Source organism: Salmo salar, chromosome ssa04, assembly GCF_905237065.1.
Source record: "Salmo salar chromosome ssa04, Ssal_v3.1, whole genome shotgun sequence".
NCBI classification, from domain to species: domain Eukaryota; kingdom Metazoa; phylum Chordata; class Actinopteri; order Salmoniformes; family Salmonidae; genus Salmo; species Salmo salar.
The window spans coordinates 19,559,866-19,581,665 of NC_059445.1; the positions used below are offsets into that span (position 1 = coordinate 19,559,866).

The 21,800-nt window shown below is 43.6% G+C and overlaps 2 protein-coding genes and 1 long non-coding RNA gene across 4 annotated transcripts in view; 2 read left to right on the forward strand and 1 right to left on the reverse strand.

Annotated features, from left to right (window-relative positions):
* Positions 1 to 21,800, forward strand: part of LOC106602512 (zinc finger protein 69 homolog) — a 506,109-nt gene that overhangs the window by 248,778 nt on the left and 235,531 nt on the right. The gene's annotated exons all lie outside the window — the stretch shown is intronic.
* On the reverse strand, positions 2,933 to 6,591 carry LOC123742539 (uncharacterized). Its single transcript, XR_006769717.1, has 2 exons — positions 6,426 to 6,591; positions 2,933 to 3,943 (listed from the first exon to the last, which is right to left on the reverse strand). It is a non-coding gene; the product is annotated as an uncharacterized lncRNA (long non-coding RNA).
* Positions 6,490 to 9,421, forward strand: LOC106602425 (zinc finger protein 436-like). The gene is made up of 3 exons (XM_014195053.2): positions 6,490 to 6,752; positions 7,132 to 7,262; positions 7,445 to 9,421. Exons 1-3 carry the CDS (start codon positions 6,494 to 6,496, stop codon positions 8,702 to 8,704), a joined length of 1,650 nt encoding a protein of 549 aa, XP_014050528.2. The 5' UTR covers positions 6,490 to 6,493; the 3' UTR covers positions 8,705 to 9,421.

Consider the following 21,800-nt stretch of genomic DNA (forward strand, 5'->3'; position numbering starts at 1 on the left):
TGAACCTTTTCCAAAGTATTCTGAAATTCATTTTATCAAAGAGAAGGGTACCAGATTTACAGAAAAGGTCAACTGTTACCATAGTGATAAAAGTTATTCTACTTGTCACTAGGGCTGTTGCGGTAATCCAGCATTCATGGGTCATGACCACAATAAAATTCTATGTGACCAATCATGGTAATCTCCTTTTCAGCACTCTGGACATACAGTTGAAGCCGGAAGTTTACATACACCTTAGCCAAATACATTTAAACTCAGTTTTTCACAATTCCTGACATTTAATCCTAGTAAAAATTCCCTGTTTTAGGTAAGTTAGGATCACAACTTTATTTTAAGAATGTGAAATGTCAGAATAATAGTAGAGAGAATGATTTATTTCAGCATTTGTTTATTTCATCACATTCCCAGTGGGTCAGAAGTTTACATACACTCAATTAGTATTTGGTAGCAATGCCTTTAAATTGTTTAACTTGGGTCAAACGTTTTGTGTAGCCTTCCACAAGCTTCCCACAATAAGTTGGGTGAATTTTGGCCCATTCCTCCTGACAGAGCTGGTGTAACTTAGTCAGGTTTGTAGGCCTCCTTGCTCGCACATGCTTTTTCAGTTCTGCCCACACATTTTCTATAGGATTGAGGTCAGGGCTTTGTGATGGCCTCTCCAATACCTTGACTTTGTTGTCCTTAAGGCATTTTTCCACAACTTTGGAAGTGTGCTTGGGGTCATTGTCCATTTGGAAGACCCATTTGCGACCAAGCATGATGCTGCCTCCCCCGTGCTTCACGGTTGGGATGGTGTTCTTCGGCTTGCAAGCATCCCCTTTTTTCCTCCAAACATAACGATGGTCATTATGGCCAAACAGTTCTATTTTTGTTTCATCAGACCAGAGGACATTTCTCCTTTGTCCCCTTGTGCAGTTGCAAACCGTAGTCTGGCTTTTTTTATGGCGGTTTTGGAGCAATGGCTTCTTCCTTGCTGAGCGGCCTTTCAGGTTATGTCGATATGGGACTCGTTTTACTGTGGATATATATACTTTTGTACCTGTTTCCTCCAGCATCTTCACAAGGTCCTTTGCTGTTGTTCTGGGATTGATTTGCACTTTTCGCACCAAAGTACGTTCATCTCTAGGAGACAGAATACGTCTCCTTCCTGAGCAGTATGATGGCTGCATGGTCCCATGGTGTTTATACTTGCGTACTATTGTTTGTACAGATGAATGTGGTACCTTCAGGCGTTTGGAAATTGCTCCCAAGGATGAACCGTAGTTGTGGAGGTCTACAATTTATTTTCAGAGGTCCTGGCTGATTTCTTTTGATTTTCCCATGATGTCAAGCAAAGAGGCACTGAGTTTGAAGGTAGACCTTGAAATACATCCACAGGTACACCTCCAATTGACTCAAATTATGTCAATTAGCCTATCAGAAGCTTCTAAAGCCATGACATCATTTTCTGGAATTTTCCAAGCTGTTTAAAGGCACAGTCAACTTAGTGTGTGTAAACTTCTGACCCACTGGAATTGTGATACAGTGAATTATAAGTGAAATAATCTGTCTGTAAACAACTGTTGGAAAAATGACTTGTGTCATGCGCAAAGTAGATATCCAAACTGACTTGCTAAAACTATGGTTTGTTAACAAGACATTTGTGGAGTGGTTGAAAAACTAGTTTTAATGACTCCAACCTAAGTGTATGTAAACTTCCGACTTCAACTATATGTTAGTAGTACCCAACTCGGTAACGATCATCAGGTCGCTAATGGCCTGTACCAAGGCTCGATTGTCCTTCTAGCCGCTCTGACATCAATGCAAATGTAATCGAAAATCACAAACACTTATCATCAAAACAGTATGTGCTTTTAAAACTCACCTCACTGTGATTGATTGATTGATCAATTTGAATACATTTGTTCAACAACCGATTGAATCTGAGTGGGAAAAATTGTCATAAACTGATTTAAGATATCTTTGGTACAAAATTGGCCTAGTCTAAGTAAACAAATTCAGAGTCTACATTATAGCGCATTTTTATTTTATTTTGTTTAGCCTAGTAATAGGGCACATTTCATATTTTTCATAATTAATAGGTTGCTACGTTACCTTTAGCTACAGAATATCTCACCGCCATGCCTTTCCATCTCCTCCCCGCTTTACTTCATGCCATTCTTCAGCGCGCAGAGAGAGGTGCTGTCAACAGTTTAATGAAATACTGTACGCAGTTTCGTTGTTAAAACATGTTACTATCGATGTTCCCTTACAGATTTCACTTGGTTTCCCAAATTAAGCACTGGGTAGCTGCAGGAACAGGATTGGAGTGCCCCATTGCATGCAGAGTTTGGGCAGAATATCTATCACATGAAGTAGTTTCCCCGAAATGGGACCAAGCTGCGGGAAAGTGACCTCCATTCGCTATTCGATACGGATGATATGCATTCTTTTCTCTTGCCCCTGTTTCTGCAAATGTGATAATGGGACATTCTAAATCTAAACTCATTTTACATATTAGTTAAGATTAAATTGAGAATAGTCTGGTGAAATAATGATCACTTGATGAGAGCAGTAGAGAACAGCATGTGCAGCCTGAGGCAAGGAACAGAGCACAAGCTTTTTTTGCGACTTTCTCAAATTCGTCAATAGCTTATCGTCGCATCATGAAGTCGATACCTTTTGATTTCTAAGGTATTCTAAGGTTTGTATCATTCACAACTAAAGTTGCCAAATTACAGAAAATCTGGCATATAGGACCTGTTTCAAATGATGACTTTTATGCTCAACATAGACACTTCATATGCGCACTCCTCCGGAATGGGAAAAATATAATTTCTATTTTAAGTTCAATTATAATCTTTTTACAATAACATCATATAATCTAAAATAATGGCATGGGACTTATAAGCATATCTTGTCTGCTAAATGAACAAGCCTACAGCATGGCGCATAGCCATAACATGATATTTATTTTTGACAGTGTACAGTAGGGCAACTCATTCTATTCTTCTGAAATACATTTTCTTCACATCATGTTTCTTTAGACTTGCCTAAAATAAATCATGGCTTTGTTGTGATGGTGTATATTCAATTGATTTATTATGTATTTTTAAATGTAGATGTTCAAAAGTTCATCAGCAGCTTGTATGCATGGAGGGCTGGAGATGCTCAACCTGTTTATGTTAATTACTGGTCAATTACCATGAGACCAGCAGGCTTTTGCATGACAACCAGCTGACAAAATGTCATGACCACCACAACCCTACTTATTGTTTTGTGCAATAAAAAGTACTGTAGTTTACATTGTGAGTGTATGACCATTTTGTTGAAATAAAATACAAAATTCATTCTGTGCTGACTGACTTGGTTATTTTTGTATCATTGCAGGGACTGAGTTTCCCTTATCTCAGTCGAACCAAAACATTATACTTCATTCTCGAATTAACACATGTACATTTTTTAAATAATTAACTCCAATGGCTCCATATCGTTAGGTACTTGAATCAGTGTTAGAGGCTTGACTGTGGTTTAACATTTTATAATATGTCATGTTTCTGTGTCTACAGCAGAGTTTCTTATATGAACCTTTTTATATGCTCTTTTGTACAATTTGTGTTTAGTCTGTAGTTCATGAGGACCTGCTGATATCTGGTGTTGCTGGCAGGAGAGAGTGGACCTCTGAAACGGCTGGTCACAAACCCGGGCCCAGCACCTTGGATCAGGAGCCATCGATCATCCTTCCTGAGTCGGAACCAGGACGGACCCACGAGGAACAGAGACCCCACCACCACACAGAACACAACCAGTGGACAGGTGGACTGAACAACCTCAGTCCTGGTGGTCATCAGAGAGACAGAGGCTCCAGTCAGGGATCCAGTCTGCAGCCCAGACCCTTCTCTTCACAGTCTCAGTGCAGGGATGAAGCATGTCCTGGGGCTGATGGAGATAAACCCTCCTGTTCCTATAATACAAACACCACAGTATCCATGATGAACAGAGCAGGTCACCTTAGGCTTCAGCCTTCACAGAGAGTGGTGGGAGACCCCCCTGGTGGTAGTCTAATGCCTGGTGACTGGGTTCATAGAAGGTCTGGGCCTGGACCTGTGTCTAGCCTTCCTCAGCTACCTCATAGTTACCTCACAAATACAGACAGGGTCAGGATGGGCGTTCACAACAAGAGCTCCTAGCCTATAACACAGCACACAATCCCAACAACACCCAAACAATGACTAGAGGTCAAGGAGGGAGCTCAAAGACTAACCACCTGATGGTGGTGGCTCCTGCTTCTACCTCCTCTGGTGTCATAGGGTCAAAACTTAAGAGGCCAAGCAATAGGACAGACGCGGACAAGCCGTATGACTGCCCCACATGTGGGAAGAGCTTTGCTGAGGCAAGGTATGTGAAGCAGCACCAGACTGTTCACACCAAGGAGAGGCCCTTCAAATGCAAACTATGTTCCAAGAGCTTCTCCTTCCTGAGTTACCTCATCAGACATAGGTGTTCCCACAGTGGGGAGAAATCAAAGCAATTCTTTAGCTGAAATATTATAGTTATCATGTGAAGTGTCCTGGGCTAAGAGTTTTTATTACTAAGTGCCTCAGTTGAGCATCTGGGTATGCTAACATTCTTACATAATACAGATTTGTTGTTTGGTGTGCTGGCATAGCCAAAACACTGTCCTTGAAGTCTAACACTATATGTAAATAGTGCATTCGGGAAAGTATTCAGACCCTATACTCAGTACTTTATTGAACCACTTTTGGCAGCGATTACAGCCTCGAGTCTTTTTGGGTATGATGCTACAAGCTTGGCACACCTGATTTTGGGGAGTTTCTCCCATCCTCTCAAGCTCTGTCAGGTTGGATGGTGGGCATCGTTGCACAGCTATTTTAAGGTCTCTCCAGAGATGTATGATCTGGTTCAATTCCTGGCTCTGGCTGGGCCACTCAAGGACATGCAGAGACTTGTCCCGAAGCCACTCCTGCATTGTCTTGGCTGTGTGCTTAGGGTCATTGTCCTGTTGGAAGGTGAACCTTCACCCCAGTCTGGGGTCCTGAGCGCTCTGGAGCAGGTTTTCATCAAGAATCTTTCTGTACTTTGCTCTGTTCATCTTTCCCTCAACCCTGACTAGTCTCCCAGTCCCTGCCACTGAAAAACATCCCCACAGCACGATGCTGCCACCACCATGCTTCACTGTAGGGATGGTGCCAGGTTTCCTCCAGACGTGACGCTTGACATTCAGGCCAAAGAGTTCAATCTTGGTTTTATCAGACCAGAGAATCTTGTTTCTCATGGTCAGTCTTTTAGGTGCCTTTTGGCAAACTCCAAGCGGGCTGTCATGTGCCTTTTACTGAGGAGTAATTCCTTCGACTTCATGGCTTGGTTTTTGCTCTGACATGCACTGTCAACTGTGGGACCTTACATAGACAGGTGTGTGCCTTTCCAAATCATGTCCAATCCATTGAATTTACCACAGGTGGAGTCCAATGAAGTTGTAGAAACATATCAAGGATGATCAATGGAAACCGGATGCACCGGAGCTCAATTTTGAGTCTCATAGCAAAGGGGCTGAATACTTATGTAAATAAGGTATTTGTTTTTTATTCGTAATAAATTTGCAAAAATGTCTAAAAAACTGTTTTCGCTTTGTCATTATGGGGTATTGTATGTTGATTGAGGAAAATAATCAATTTAATCAATTTTAGAATAAGGCTAACGTAACCAAATGTGGAAAAAGTGAAGGGGTCTGAATACTTTCCAAATACACTGTATATTCCCCCTTTGAATTTGTTTTTTACCTTTGTTCTAGTCAACAAACATAATGTCTCTCCCAACATTATTTTGCATAATCAGGTGGTACCTGTTCCTTTGTGTACTATAATTAGGTGATCAAATCTGTTAATGAGAAATCATGTTCTTTTGATATGTTTACTTTTTATGTACTTGTTTATCCTTTAGAATAAAACGTGGCCTCCTTTTCCTACGAACCTATGATAGGGTTTCCACTAGATTCCACGGCCACTGTCAAAATTGGCTATATCGTAAAATTGAATGATAACAAATATTAGCTTTTTGGTCTGAATTTAAGGTTCGTTTTAAAATCAAATGTTAAGAAGATACATTGTAGGAATAGGCAGGGTTTAGACATAATTATGACTTTGGCTGTGGATACTAGTGACAACTGCTTGAAAGATACTGATCATGATTAGGTTTGACGTGTAACGTAATAAGCAGTACCGTTATTCAAGAACATCGCGCATACCCTTTATTTAGCCACACCCTTCTATGACGCCTACCAATAACATAATTTCTCTTCAGTGTAAACGGAAGTAAATTACGAAGAACAATTTCCACGTTAGCGTGTTTATTGTTGCTATTTAGACGTGTAGTAACACAATGGCACTTAAAATTATTCATTTAACTGCACAGAATCACATACTTACCCTATGTAGTCTTTAATACACGTTGGAGACAGGACTTGGTGATATCTAGTTAATGCTAGCTGCTAACAATGGCTGACGGTATGGTTTTCCACACTCAAATAGCCTCCATCATGGAGGTGCTAGCGAATGCAGCCGTGGCAGAGATCTGTAAACTCGTAGACGACGACTATGCAGTGTTTCGTTTGGAAATAACTCAAAGCCAGAAAGAAAACAGGGCATTGCGGAGGAAACTACAGCTATTTGAACTGAAGATGGCACGGGAGCGCGTCCTAGCCAGTCGTCCCAGTAGTGTCAAGATTCTCGACCGGTACAGAGCAATGGCTAGAGGTATATTCTGCCGAGGCTACGCGGCCTGTCTCCGTTCATATATAGCTCAGTGCCTGTCTCTTCGTTCTGCACGTGTTCAGATGTGTTACCCAGAATTGGGTCTTGGTCAGTTGTTGGATAGTATGCAATAATGCCCCTGATTACTTAGCTATCTTGCGTAAAGACACTATCAGATTCTTGATATGCTGCATTTCTTATTATTTACTCAATGAAAACAATGTGATACATGGAACATAATACATCAATAAATAAATAGTATATCAAGAAGTTGTTACCTTAAATCATTGCCAATTTTAGACAGTGTCAATAGGGTACAATATAGCGTTGAGCATTGACAGTACCGAACTTAACCCCATCTTTCCCCCAATCACTCTCTCAGGTGAAGGACATCTCACTGGAGGCCACAGGAGCTTTGTGAAGACAGGGGGACACAATACATGGGGAGATGACCAACCAATCACTGTTGATGAGGAGAGTGGAACCACAACCCAGCATGTTATGGTGATAGAGGTTAGTGTAATAGTGTTGCATAAAAATGTTTTACTTTGTAAATCAATAGCCCGTTAATTTCAGCAAAGCTTTCTTCAGCTATTGACTTGCGTACATGCACATCTACCATAGGGGAGCTTGTTTGACTTCCCTACGACATTGTTATCCAATTTAGGTAACAACCTCATCTCTTCTTGTGTCAGTCTGCAGAGGCTGCAGGTCCTGGGGTCAAGCAGGAGAGGTCTGAAGGAGAGGAGGACCCACGTCACAGCAGAGTCATTCAGACTGGAACGGCTGAAGTGCCCCCTGTAGCCACAGAGGACCCCGCCACAGTGCAGCCCAGGACCCAACGCAGCATCACGGAGGTCAGAGACAGACACAAGTCAGAGACAGACACAGAGACTTTAACTGTAACACAAAGGCTTTTACACACAGGATCTGACCACAGATCAGACCCAGAGCGACTGGGTCTGGGGCCACTGGGCTGTCCTCCTGTTCCCGGTTCAGAGTATTTACTTTACGGTAACCCAAGCATGAGGGCTGTTAATTCCCATCCGGACTCAGGTGACGCGTCAGAGACTGACAATGATCCGTCTTGTTCTTACGCTACAGAGATGGAGCCTGGCAACATGCGATTGGGTTTAGAGACACACACTGATCTGTCTACAGGGGACTGGAACCGGTACAGTAGTAGTGTATACTCTGAAGGGTGCCTAGATGAGAAAGGGGAGGGTCTGGTTGTAGAGGAAGTGACTGTGAAAGTGGAGGGCGACGTTCCTCCCACATGGAATGCAGATAGTCACCTAGGAGACGGACACTCACAGGGCAGAGATTTCTTAGATTACAGGGGAAGCTTAGAGACAAATCAAAATGTTGAGACCCACTCCCCTTTACACGCACTCAGGGATCACGACCCAGTGTCCACGTCGATGGGGCATTCCGATTCACACGTCCTTTTCAATCAGGTATTGAAATCAAACGACAGGGCTAGAGCCCAGGTTCAGGGAGGGGGAGAAACATTAGGCGGTAGTAAAGAGAAACGGTTCCTCTGCAGGTTCTGTAACAAAGGTTTCAGCTGCCCCCAGAAGGTGGAGATCCACCAGAGGGTCCACACAGGGGTGAAACCCTTCAGTTGCACCCAATGTCCCATGCGCTTCGCCCAGGCTGGCAACCTGAAGAGGCACCAGAGGGTCCACACAGGAGTGAAACCCTTCAGCTGTACCCAGTGTCCCATGTGCTTCGCCCAGGCTGGTGACCTGAAGAGGCACCAGAGGGTCCACACAGGGGAAAAACCCTACAGCTGTACCCAGTGTCCCATGCGCTTCGCCCAGGCTGGTCACCTGAAGATGCACCTGAAGGTCCACACGGGAGAAAGGCCATTTGCCTGTACACACTGCGGGAAGAGGTTTTCAGAGAGGAGCTACCTTAGGATACACCAGCAGAAAAAACATTCCACTCTATAAAATATAAAGTCACCATTCCAATCGATAGCTTCTGATGTTTAGATCCTACCCTTCATTAAAGACAAAGATTAATTGTCATTGTTGTCAACCGAAAAGACCCACAGGTGCATTTGGAATAATGAGAGTAACACATTTCAGTGTTTAATATACCTGAGTAGAATATTGCATCCAGACATTGTGTGATACATTGTATAATACTGTATGATATACTGTATAACCCTAAAAAATGTCTGTTACATAGTGTTTGTACTGTGTAGGATATGATGTTCACAAATGCCTGTTTCATTACTTCCATTCAACTACAATTTTTCCCCCCAAGACACTTTTAATGAGAAAACGAATGCAGTTTATTAAGTTCATGCAGAGGTTTAGTTGAGACGTGTATGTGTGGTTTTCATATGGTGTATTTAACGACTTCCTCCTGTGATTGATCTTTTTCTGTTGTAAAGTGATATCCCAAGTCTAAATAAATAAATACAAATTTAGCAAAAGTTTTTTTGTTACACAACTGCAAACTTCAAGGAGTAGGGCATTCAATGAGTTGGTTTGATAGGAAGTTGTGATGCCATCGGCCTAGTGAACAAAAAAGGGCCACCCACTTGTGCTATAGATGTATGTGCCTTTTAAGTAAATCCGCTGTTAAATGAGGTGAAAAGGCGACTGGATTGCCACCTTAACACTTGTTCATGTTTAATAAACACAGAATTAGACTTTTCATTCTAAGACTCATTGAGACTCTCTTTAGTATACATCACATCCCATCTCACCCTATTCTGCATACACCCGACAGTGCTTTATAACCATTATAGACTTTGTTAATATAGGCACACTTACCCGCACACTAACAAACACCTACTGTATACGTCAAAATAGTTTTCAGGTTTGTCTGATGACTTTTGATTTATCATAGCCGACTTATTTTTACCCACAACATCATATTTATGTCCAGCATGCTGGGTTTTACAACAATGAAATCATTCTGTAACTACAGTATAGGACTCAAACGTAGTGGGGATAGGTAAACACTCCATGTTGAAAGTGTGTTTATTATCTGTGTGTACGTACCTGAGGGAGTGTATGTCTGTGTAATCTGTATCACCTCTCTCTTCCAGGAGGAGGAGGGTGTGAGGTCTAGACTACACCTCCTCCTGAACCCACAGAGGAAACACACACAGTCACACTGAGGTGAGCCACTGTAAACAATTGTCTGCATGGTATTAAAACCTCTCTGGGGTATGTGGGACGCTAGCGTCCCACTCGCCAACAGCCAGTGAAATAGCAGAGCGCCAAATTCAAAACAACAAAAATCTCATAATTCAAATTTCTCACACATACAAGTATTATAAACCATTTTAAAGATAATCTTCTCGTCAATCCAACCACAGTGTCCAATTTCAAAAAGGCTTTACGGCGAAAGCATATCATTAGATTATGTTAGGACAGCACCTAGACAAGAAAAACCACAGCCATTTTCCAAGCAAGGAGAGGCATCACAAAAACCAGAAATACAGCTAAAATGAATCACTAACCTTTGATGATCTTCATCAGATGGCACTCATAGGACTTCATGTTACACAATACATGTATGTTTTGCTCGATAAAGTTCATATTTATATCCAAAAACCCCATTTTACATTGGCGTGTAATGTTCAGAAATGTTTTCCCTCCCAAAACTTCCGGTGAATGAGCACATCAATTTCCAGAAATACTCATAAACTTTGATAAAAGATACAAGTGTTATGCACATAATTATAGATAAACTTCTCCTTAATGCAACCGCTGTGTCAGATTTCAAAAAAGCTTTATGGCGAAAGCACACTTTGCAATAATCTGAGTACAGTGCTCAGAAACCAAATCAAGCCATACAGATACCCGCCATGTTGTGGAGTCAACAGAAGTCAGAAATAGCATTATAAATATTCACTTACCTTTGAGGATCTTCATCAGAATGCACTCCCAGGAATCCCAGGTCCACAATAAATGTTTGTTTTCTTCGATAAAGTTTATCTTTATGTCCAAATACCTCCATTTTGTTCGCGCGTTAGATTCACTATTCCAAATGCAGAAGGAGCGCGCACTAAAGTCCAGACGAAAAGTCAAAAAAGTTATATTACAGTTTGTAGAAACATGTCAAACGATGTGTAGAATCAATCTTTAGGATGTTTTTATCATAAATCTTCAAAAATATTCCAAACGGACAATTCCTTTGTCTTCATAAAGGAAAGAGAACTGAGCTCGTGCTCATGGCCATGCGCGTAACTAAAATAATGGCCAACTGACCGACACCTGACTCAATCAGCTCTTATTCTCTCCCCATTCACAGTAGAAGCCTGAAACAACGTTCTAAAGACTGTTGACATCTAGTGGAAGCCTTAGGAAGTGCAATATGACCCCATTGACACTGTAAATTGGATAGGCAATCACTTGAAAAACTACAAACCTCAGATTTCCACACTTCCTGGTTGGATTTTTCTCAGGTTTTTGCCTTCCATATGAGTTCTGTTATACTCAGACATCATTCAAACAGTTTTAGAAACTTCAGAGTGTTTTCTATCCAAATCTACTAATTATATGCATATTCTAGCTTTTGGGCCTGAGTAGCAGGCAGTTTACTCTGGGCACGCTTTTCATCCGGACGTGAAAATACTGCCCCCTACCCCAAAGAAGTTTTAAGTCAGGTCCAATATCCACAAAGCAACTCAGAGTAGATAATAATGAATAAGACTATGTAGACAGGTAAGGACATGATCCTTTATCAGCACTTCTACTCTGAGACTCTTTGCGGATATGGGACCATGCTTTTGAATTATCAAATCATTAGAGTGTCAAGTAATCAAATCATCTATCACTTTTCCAAATCAACTACTATGTTTGCATAATACTCATAGCAATCCCTCATTGCCCATACAGAATATGCTCCATAGCAGGGTGCTCATATCAGATTTCTTGATCCAACATCCTCTCACTCTGTATCTCTTACAGTCAGTAGACAGGGAGGATGGGAAGCTTGATCTGCTGCTGGTTAAAGAGGAAACCATAGAAGACAGTCCCGAGAGCATTGACCTGCTGAGTGGACTAAAGATGGGGGAGCAAGGTAAGAGAGAAATACATATAGTCTACATACAGTAATAGATCTTCAATGAGATGCCATCTTGGATTCCCAGACCGGTGCAGCCAAGGGCCCAGGGCACATCAGCAAGCAGGCCAGGACCAGAGGCGACATAGTGGAGGGGGGATGCTGTGGGATTATTTAAGATACTCTTTGAAGAGGTAGTGTTTCAGTTGTTTTCAGAAGATGGGCAGGAACTCTGCTGGCCTAGCTTCAGGGGGAAGCTGGTTCAGGGCATAAAATTAACACCTGCTACACCGGTAGATTTAGGTATTGGCGGGGAAGAATTTCTATTTCACCAGCCACGTTGGCAGGTGGTCAATTTCCAGGGCTCTACAGTGCCAGCATTACATTTACAAATAAAAATAGTCAAACGTCAAGTATGAGCACATCTGTTTTGTTTCATAGCTGCTAATCGCACAAAGAAATAGGAATCCTATATCCCACCTCGCGCAGCAACACTTCCTGGCTGGGGAGCTGTGTGCACTGACTGAAGTGCTGAGAAATTCATTTTTAGAGGCGCTGCACACAGGCGTAAAAGTTTGTCTAATTTACTCAAGTCTACAAAGTGAGACTTTGTCCTCGTGTTTCTTGGCTATTTACATTGTTTTGTTCACAAGCTCGGTTATTTTTCAACATTACTTTGATTCTGCTACTTCAATTGATAGTGAAGAGACACCCTAGTCCGATCCAAAATCTCACACGCGCACAGACACACCTGACATGACTCGAGTGGCCCCGATACCACGGTAACCTCCCCCCTTAAAGGGGCAGCTGAACATTTTGTCTCTGATATTTTGGTTAAAAGACTCAGGTCACAAAATGTTGTATGAAGTTGACCAAAATACCACATTACTTCATACTAATACATTCCTTGTTTTGAAACATCAAAGTATGGCCATCCGTTTTATTGTTGTTCATGTATTTGCATCCTGTAGCACAAACTCAAAAAAGGTCTGGGACACTGTAAAGTCCATGGAGAATAAGAGGACCTCCTACCAGCTGCCCACTGCACTGAGGCTAGGAAACACTGTCACCACCGATAAATCCACTATAATTGAGAATTTCAATAAGCATTTTTCTACGGCTGGCCATGCTTTCCACCTGGCTACCCCTACCCCGGTCAACAGCCCTCCACCCCCCACAGCAACTCGCCCAAGCCTCCCCACTTCTCCTTCACCCAAATCCAGATAGCTGATGTTCTGAAAGAGCGGCAAAATCTGGACCCCTACAAATCAGCCGGGCTAGACAATCTGAACCCTCTTTTTCTAAAATTATCTGCCGAAATTGTTGCAACCCTATTTCGTATCGTCTGAGATTCCCACAGATTGGAAAGCTGCCGCGGTCATCCCCCTCTTCAAAGGGGGAGACACTCTAGACCCAAACTGCTACAGACCTATATCTATTCTACTCTGCCTTTCTAAGGTTTTCGAAAGCCAAGTTAACAAACAGATTACCGACCATTTCGAATCCCACCATACCTTCTCCACTATGCAATCTGGTTTCAGAGCTGGTCATGGGTGCACCTCAGCCACGCTCAAGGTCCTAAACAATCTCATAACCGCCATCGATAAGAGACATTACTGTGCAGCCGAATTCATCGACCTGGCTAAGGCTTTCGACTCTGTCAATCACAACATTCTTATTGGCAGACTCAACTGCCTTGGTTTCTCAAATGATTGCCTCGCCTGGTTCACCAACTACTTCTCTGATAGAGTTCAGTGTGTCAAATGGGGGTGCCACAGGGTTCAATTCTCGGGCCGACTCTCTTCTCTGTATACATCAATGACGTCGCTCTTGCTGCTGGTGATTCTTTGATCCATCTCTACGCAGACGACACCATTCTGTATACCTCTGCCCCTTCTTTGGACACTGTGTTAACTAACCTCCAGACAAGCTTCAATGCCATACAACTCTCCTTCCGTGGCCTCCAACTGCTCTTAAATGCAAGTAAAACTAAATGCATGCTCTTCAACCGATCACTGCCCGCACCTGCCCGCCCGTCCTGCATCACTACTCTGGACGGTTATGTGGACAACAGAGAATATGAGAATACAGAGAATATGTGGACAACTACAAATACCTAGGTGTCTGGTTAGACTGTAAACTCTTCTTCCAGACTCAAATTAAGCATCTCCAATCCAAAATGAAATCTAGAATCGGCTTCTTATTTTGCAACAAAGCATCCTTCACTCATGCTGCCAAACATACCCTCGTAAAACTGACTATCCTACCGATCCTCGACTTCGGCGATGTCATTTACAAAATAGCCTCCAACACTCTACTCAACAAATTGGATGCAGTCTATCACAGTGCCATCCGATTTGTCACCAAAGCCCCATATACTACCCACCACTGCGACCTGTACGCTCTCGTTGGCTGGCCCTCACTTCATACTCGTCGCCAAATCTACTGGCTCCAGGTAATCTACAAGTCTCTGCTAGGTAAAGCCCCGCCTTATCTCAGCTCACTGGTCACCATAGCAGCACCCACCCATAGCACGCTCCAGCAGGTATGTCTCACTGGTCACCCCCAAAGCCAATTCTTCCTTCGGCCGCCTCTCCTTCCAGTTCTCTGCTGCTAATGACTGGAACGAACTGCAAAAATCACTAAAGCTGGAGACTCTTACCTCCCTCAGTAGCTTTAAGCACCAGCTGTCAGAGCAGCTCACAGATAACGGCACCTGTACATAGCCCATCTGTAAATAGCCCATCCAATCTACCGCATCCCCAAACTGTATTTATCTTGCTCCTTTGCACCCTAGTATCTCTTCTTGCACATTCATCTTCTGCACATTCTACCATTCCAGTGTTTAATTGCTATATTGTAATTACTTCGCCACTATGGCCTATTTATTGCCTTACCTCCCTTATCCTACCTCATTTGCACATGCTGTATATTTACTTTTCTACTGTATTATTGATTGTATGCTTGTTTATTCCATGTGTAACTCTGTGTTGTTGTATGTGTTGAACTGCTTTGCTTTATCTTGGCCAGGTCGCAGTTGCAAATGAGAACTAGCCTACCTGGTTATATAAAGGTGAAATAAAAAAAATTATTAAAAAAATGTAATAAATGGTAAAAAATCAGAGTGCCTGGTACATTTTTTTTAAATCTACCTGCCACTGTGGCCGGTTGTCCAAAAACAACATTTTAGGCCCTCTACTGGTTCCACCATTTGGGTTTCAGGACAAAGAAGAGCTTGGACTGGGCTGATTGGTTGCTGCCCTCCCATAGGGGGGGGAGGGCCAAGAGACCAGAGGTGGCAGAACGGAGTACTCGGGTTGAGGTGTAGGGTTTGAGCATAGCCTGAAGGTAGGGAGGGGCAATTCACCTTGCTGCTCCATAGGCAAGTACCATGGTCTTGTAGTGGATGCGATCTTGGACTGGAAGCCAGTGGAGTATGCGTGGTGTGACATGGGAGAATTGGTGAAGGTTGAACACCAAGCCTGCTGCAGCGTTCTTGATAAGGATTTGATGGCACAAGCGACAAGCCCCGCCAACAGAGAGTTGCAGTAGTCCAGACCGTGTTGAAGACAGTGCATAGATCAAGGACGATGAGAACAGAGAGAGAGTCGGCTTTGGCAATGCAGAGAGCCTCCGTGACACAGAGAAGAGCAGTCTCGGTTGAGTGACCCATTGTTCTGAGAGGAATAGCGAGAGAGTTCGTCAGAGACAGAACACTAGTGTTTTGGAAAGAAAATAAATAAGGAATACCGGTCTGTAGTTTGACGTCTGAGGGGTCGAGTGTCAGTTTCTTGAGAATGTGACGACTCTGGCCATTTTGAAGTGAAGAGGGGACACAGCCAGTGGTCAGGGATGAGGGAAGTGAGGAATGGGAGGTCTCCAGATATGGTCTGGAGAAGGGAGTCGAGCGGGCAGGTGTTCGGGTGGCCCAGACCTCACTAGTCGCAGAATTTCATCTGGAGAGAGAGGGGAGAAAGAGGTCAAGGAGTACGGTAGTTCTGTGTGAGTGGGACCAGTGGACTCAATAGACTGAGTGAATGAGGAGCGGTTGTCATCAACCTTCATTTCAAAGTGGTTGACAAAGTTATCCGCAGCAAGGGAGGGGGTGGACAATTAAAGTGGCTTTTACAGTGGATACAGAGTAAGAGGAGGGAGTGAAAGGATGATAGGTCGTCCGTAAGTTTAGTTTTCCTCTATTTTCGCACAGCTGCCCACAGACCTGTTCTCTAAGCACGCAATGAGTCACTCAGCCACGGAGCCGAAGGAGAGGACCGAGTCTTCCAGGAGGAAAAGGAACAGTGCGAGTCATAGGATGCGGAAAGGGAGGATAGTATGGGTCAAAGAAGCAGAATCAAGAGACAGGAGGGAGAATGATTTAGCAGAAGGGAGAGATGATGGAAGAGGAGAGAGTTGTGGGAGAGAGAGAAGATTGCGACAGCGCATGACCATCTGGGTAGGGGCTAAGTGACTAGGGTTGGAGCAGAGGGAGACAGAAAAGGAAACAAAGTAGTCAGAGACCTGGGGTTGCCGTGAGATTTGTAGGTGAACAGCCTCTAGTAAATATGAGGTCAAGTGTATTGCCTGCCTTGTGAGTGGGAGGGGACTGGGAAAGGGTCATGTCAAAGGGAGGGGAAAGAAAGAATTCGAAAGAAATTAATCGAAGGCAGACGTCGGGAGGTTGAAGTCACCCAGTACAAAGAGTGGTGAGACATCGTCAGAAAATGAGTTTATCAAGGTGTCAAGATCATTAAGGAACTCAAAGGGCACCTGGTGGGCGATTGATGACAACAATGTTATTGTTGCACACAGGGGAGAAATCCTACACCTGTCCCCAGAGTGAGATGAGGTTCTCCCTCCAGCACCACCTTAAGAGGCACCAGAGGGTCCACACAGAGGAGAAACCCTACAACTGCCCCTAGTGTGAGAAGAGATTCTCCCACCAGCAGCAGCTGAAGATGCACCTGAATGTCCACAGAGGAGAAAGGCTGTTTGCCTGTATGCATTGCGGGAAGAGGTTCTCAGAGAGGAGCAACCTCGTGATACTCCAGCAGAAAATGCACACAGCCCATGAATAGTGTAATATGTAGTACTATTTCTTTATTATTTTTATTATTTTGGATGTATAGAGAACTGGATGAGGTGAACTGAGGAAAGAATGAGTATGATGAGGCAGAGTAGATGATATGGTGATGGTTGGTGTGATGGTGTCTGTAAAAATGCTTCACTGATGAAAAGTGACAACCTTGTCCTGTTGTTTGATGCTGGTGTTTTATAATGAGATGATAGTGCCTTAATTCATGTTTACTTGAATTAAGGCAGTGAAGCTGTGTGTAACATAATGTTGAACCTTTTTCAAAGTATTCTAAAATGTATTTTATCAAAGCGAGGGTACCATAATTTACAGAAAATGTAGTGTTACCAGTGAGAGAAGATATTCTACTTGAGGTCCCTCAATATGTAAGGTCCCTCAATCGAGCAACCATTTTGTTGAAATTAAATACAAAATTGACTGTGCTGACTTGGTTATTTTTGTTTAATTGCAGGAACTGAGGAACCCTTCTCAGTCAAACCAAAACATGATACTTAATTCTTGAATCTGTCACACCCTGATCTGTTTCACCTGTCTTTGTGATTGTCTCCACCCACATCCAGGTGTCACCTGTTTTCCCATTAGTCCCTTGGTACTTATTCCTGTGTTCCCTGCTTGTCTGTTGCCAGTTCGTCTTGTTTGTCAAGTCAACCAGCGTGTTTTTTCACCCGTTCTCCTGCTTTTTCCATCACTCTGTTTTTGCTAGTTCTCCCAGTTTTGACCCTTGCCTCTGAACCCACCTACCTGACCATTCTGCCTGCCCTGACCTCGAGCCTGCCTGCCAATCTGTACCTCCTGAACTGACCTGGTTTTGATCTTTTGCCTGTCCACGACCATTCTCATGCCTACCCTTTGGATTATAATAAATATCAGAGACTCAAACCATCTGAGACCTGTGTCTGCATCTGGGTCTCACCTTGTGCCCTTATAGAATCAACACATATGGCCATTTTAATACTCAATTTTCTCTATATCGTTAGGTACTTGAATCACAGTGTTAGAGATGGGCTTGCCTGTGATTAACATTTTATAATATGTTTCTGTGTGTACAGTAAAGTGTTTCTTACAGTGCTTTAAGAAAGTATACACAACCCTTGACTTTTTCCACATTTTGTGTTACAGCCTGAATTTAAAATGGATTACATTTAGATTTTTTTGTCACTGGCCTACACACAAGACACCACAATGTCAAAGTAGAATTATGTTTACACATTTTTATAAATTAATTAAATGAAAAGATGAAATGTCTTGAGTCAATAAGTATTCAACCCTTTTTGTTATGGCAAACAAAATAAGTTCAGGAGTAAACATGTGCTTAATAAGTCACATAAGTTGTATGGACTCTGTGTGCAATAAATGTCAAACATGATTTTTGGCTGACACCCTCGTTTGCTGACAAGGCTACACTAGTTGTCATAGTAACAACGGGTGTGTGTGCAGTGGTGTAGGCTGATTGGTGGTGGTGCTTGTGCTGATGTAGCAAGCTAAGGTGACAACAATGCTTGCCAAGGACGTTTCCTTGTTGTTTTGAATGTTCAAAATCATAGGGTAAGAACACATTTAAAGCCTCAAAGGATAAGATGATCCAACTTTCAAAACGAGTCCTTTTTTGGCGAGCCCCAGCAGTCAACTAGCTAGTTTACATAGCTGTTTAGCACATTCACTTATTTGTATGTAAACAATGAACAAGCTAGTTAGCTAACGTACCACATGTTTTTGTCAAATTGTCAGAGTAGCCAGCAAGCAACAAGATATGCCGAATAACAGTTTAAAAACCACTTGAGGGAATGTAATCAGATGTGACTTGTGTCTGAACGGTCAAATGGCCAGGAATCAGATTTGTATCCGACTGACTTCAAACCACCTATGAAATGTGGCTTGAAATATCAGATTCCATGTGCTTTTTGGTTGTTCAGAATACAGGAAATATAACAGATTCTAATGGATATGCAAAGACATGAGATTTGATTAATTTCAAGCTGCCAATGTGAGCACGGCTTTAGAGACTTACCCAGAAAGACTCCTCTGTAATCGCTGCCAAAGGTGATTCTAATATGAATTGACTGAGGGATGTGAATACTTTGGTAAATGAAATATCTGTATTTCATTTTCAATACATTTGAAACCATTCTAAAAACATGTTTTACCTTATGGGTTATTGTGTGTAGATGGGTGAGGGAAAAAAAAGATTGAATACATTTTGAATTCAGGCTGTAACAACAAAATGTGGAATAAATCAAGGAGTATGAATCGTTTCTGAACGCACTGTATGCTCTGATAATGTAACCTCTACAAAATAAATGCTTTTCTTATAGTTTCACATTGTTTTAATGTCAACATAAAAAAACATGATAATTACTATAAGAAAAATACAATATTTGTATATACATGTTCAGATATGAGTTTTCATGATTATGGATGGGTAGCACTTCCTACTGGACAGTTTATTTATCTACAGATATGCCTTTGGTCTCCCATCCTGGGTTTTAACCAAGCCATACCCTGCTTAGTTTTGATATTTGTCACCGAACTACTAGCAATGTGAATGAGAATAATTGTTGCGAGATCTCCATGTAATAATGAAATAGAATCACTGTTATCAATCATTCTTCCTCTCCCCCTCCAGGTTTTCCCCTTTCTCCTCCTGCTACTCCTCGCGGCAGACTTTGCTTCATTCTCAATAAGTGTGACGTTGCGTGCTTCAATGACGTCAGACATTGGTATGCAAGTGCTTGGAAATGTATTACATTTACATTTAAGTCATTTAGCAGACGCTCTTATCCAGAGCGACTTACAAAATGGTGCATTCACCTTATTATATCCAGTGGAACAACCACTTTACAATAGTGCATCTAAATATTTTAAGGGGGGGGGGGTTAGAAGGATTACTTTATCCTATCCTAGGTATTCCTTAAAGAGGTGGGGTTTCAGGTGTCTCCGGAAGGTGGTGATTGACTCCGCTGTCCTGGCGTCGTGAGGGAGCTTGTTCCACCATTGGGGTGCCAGAGCAGCGAACAGTTTTGACTGGGCTGAGCGGGAACTGTGCTTCCTCAGAGGTAGGGGGGCCAGCAGGCCAGTGGTGGATGAACGCAGTGCCCTTGTTTGGGTGTAGGGCCTGATCAGAGCCTGAAGGTATGGAGGTGCCGTTCCCTTCACAGCTCCGTAGGCAATCACCATGGTCTTGTAGCGGATGCGAGCTTCAACTGGAAGCCAGTGGAGAGAGCGGAGGAGCGGGGTGACGTGAGAGAACTTGGGAAGGTTGAACACCAGACGGGCTGCGGCGTTCTGGATGAGTTGTAGGGGTTTAATGGCACAGGCAGGGAGCCCAGCCAACAGCGAGTTGCAGTAATCCAGACGGGAGATGACAAGTGCCTGGATTAGGACCTGCGCCGCTTCCTGTGTGAGGCAGGGTCGTACTCTGCGAATGTTGTAGAGCATGAACCTACAGGATCGGGTCACCGCCTCTATGTTAGTGGAGAACGACAGGGTGTTGTCCAGGATCACGCCAAGGTTCTTAGCACTCTGGGAGGAGGACACAAGGGAGTTGTCAACCGTGATGGCGAGATCATGGAACGGGCAGTCCTTCCCCGGGAGGAAGAGCAGCTCCGTCTTGCCGAGGTTCAGCTTGAGCTGGTGATCCGTCATCCACACTGATATGTCTGACAGACATGGAGAGATGCGATTCGCCGCCTGGTTATCAGAAGGGGGAAAGGAGAAGATTAATTGTGTGTCGTCTGCATAGCAATGATAGGAGAGACCATGTGAGGATATGACAGAGCCAAGTGACTTGGTGTATAGCGAGAATAGGAGAGGGCCTAGAACAGAGCCCTGGGGGACACCAGTGGTGAGAGCGCATGGTGCGGAGACAGATTCTCGCCACGCCACCTGGTAGGAGCGACCTGTCAGGTAGGACGCAATCCAAGCGTGGGCCGCGCCGGAGATGCCCAACTCGGAGAGGGTGGAGAGGAGGATCTGATGGTTTACAGTATCAAAGGCAGCAGATAGGTCTAGAAGTATGAGAGCAGAGGAGCGAGAGTTAGCTTTAGCAGTGCGGAGAGCCTCCGTGACACAGAGAAGAGCAGTCTCAGTTGAATGCCCAGTCTTGAAACCTGACTGATTAGGATCAAGAAGGTCATTCTGAGAGAGATAGCAGGAGAGCTGGCCAAGGACGGCACGTTCAAGAGTTTTGGAGAGAAAAGAAAGAAGGGATACTGGTCTGTAGTTGTTGACATCGGAGGGATCGAGTGTAGGTTTTTTCAGAAGGGGTGCAACTCTCGCTCTCTTGAAGACGGAAGGGACGTAGCCAGCGGTCAAGGATGAGTTGATGAGCGAGGTGAGGAAGGGGAGAAGGTCTCCGGAAATGGTCTGGAGAAGAGAGGAGGGGATAGGGTCAAGTGGGCAGGTTGTTGGGCGGCCGGCCGTCACAAGACGCGAGATTTCATCTGGAGAGAGAGGGGAGAAAGAGGTCAAAGCACAGGGTAGGGCAGTGTGAGCAGGACCAGTGGTGTCGTTTGACTTAGCAAACGAGGATCGGATATCGTCAACCTTCTTTTCAAAATGGTTGACGAAGTCATCCGCAGAGAGGGAGGAGGGGGGGGAGGGGGAGGAGGATTCAGGAGGGAGGAGAAGGTAGCAAAGAGCTTCCTAGGGTTAGAGACAGATGCTTGGAATTTAGAGTGGTAGAAAGTGGCTTTAGCAGCAGAGACAGAAGAGGAGAATGTAGAGAGGAGTGAGTGAAAGGATGCCAGGTCCGCAGGGAGGCGAGTTTTCCTCCATTTCCGCTCGGCTGCCCGGAGCCCTGTTCTGTGAGCTCGTAGTGAGTCGTCGAGCCACGGAGCAGGAGGGGAGGACCGAGCCGGCCTGGAGGATAGGGGACAGAGAAAATCAAAGGATGCAGAAAGGGAGGAGAGGAGGCAGAATCAGGAGATAGG

Excerpts from the sequence above, each read along its gene's own strand:
- LOC106602425 (XM_014195053.2), top strand. The coding sequence starts at position 6,494 with ATGGCTGACGGTATGGTTTTCCACACTCAAATAGCCTCCATCATGGAG. Across the intron at positions 6,753-7,131 it reads GTACAGAGCAATGGCTAGAG|GTGAAGGACATCTCACTGGA; the intron begins GTATATTCTGCC and ends TCACTCTCTCAG. Across the intron at positions 7,263-7,444 it reads AGCATGTTATGGTGATAGAG|TCTGCAGAGGCTGCAGGTCC; the intron begins GTTAGTGTAATA and ends TTCTTGTGTCAG.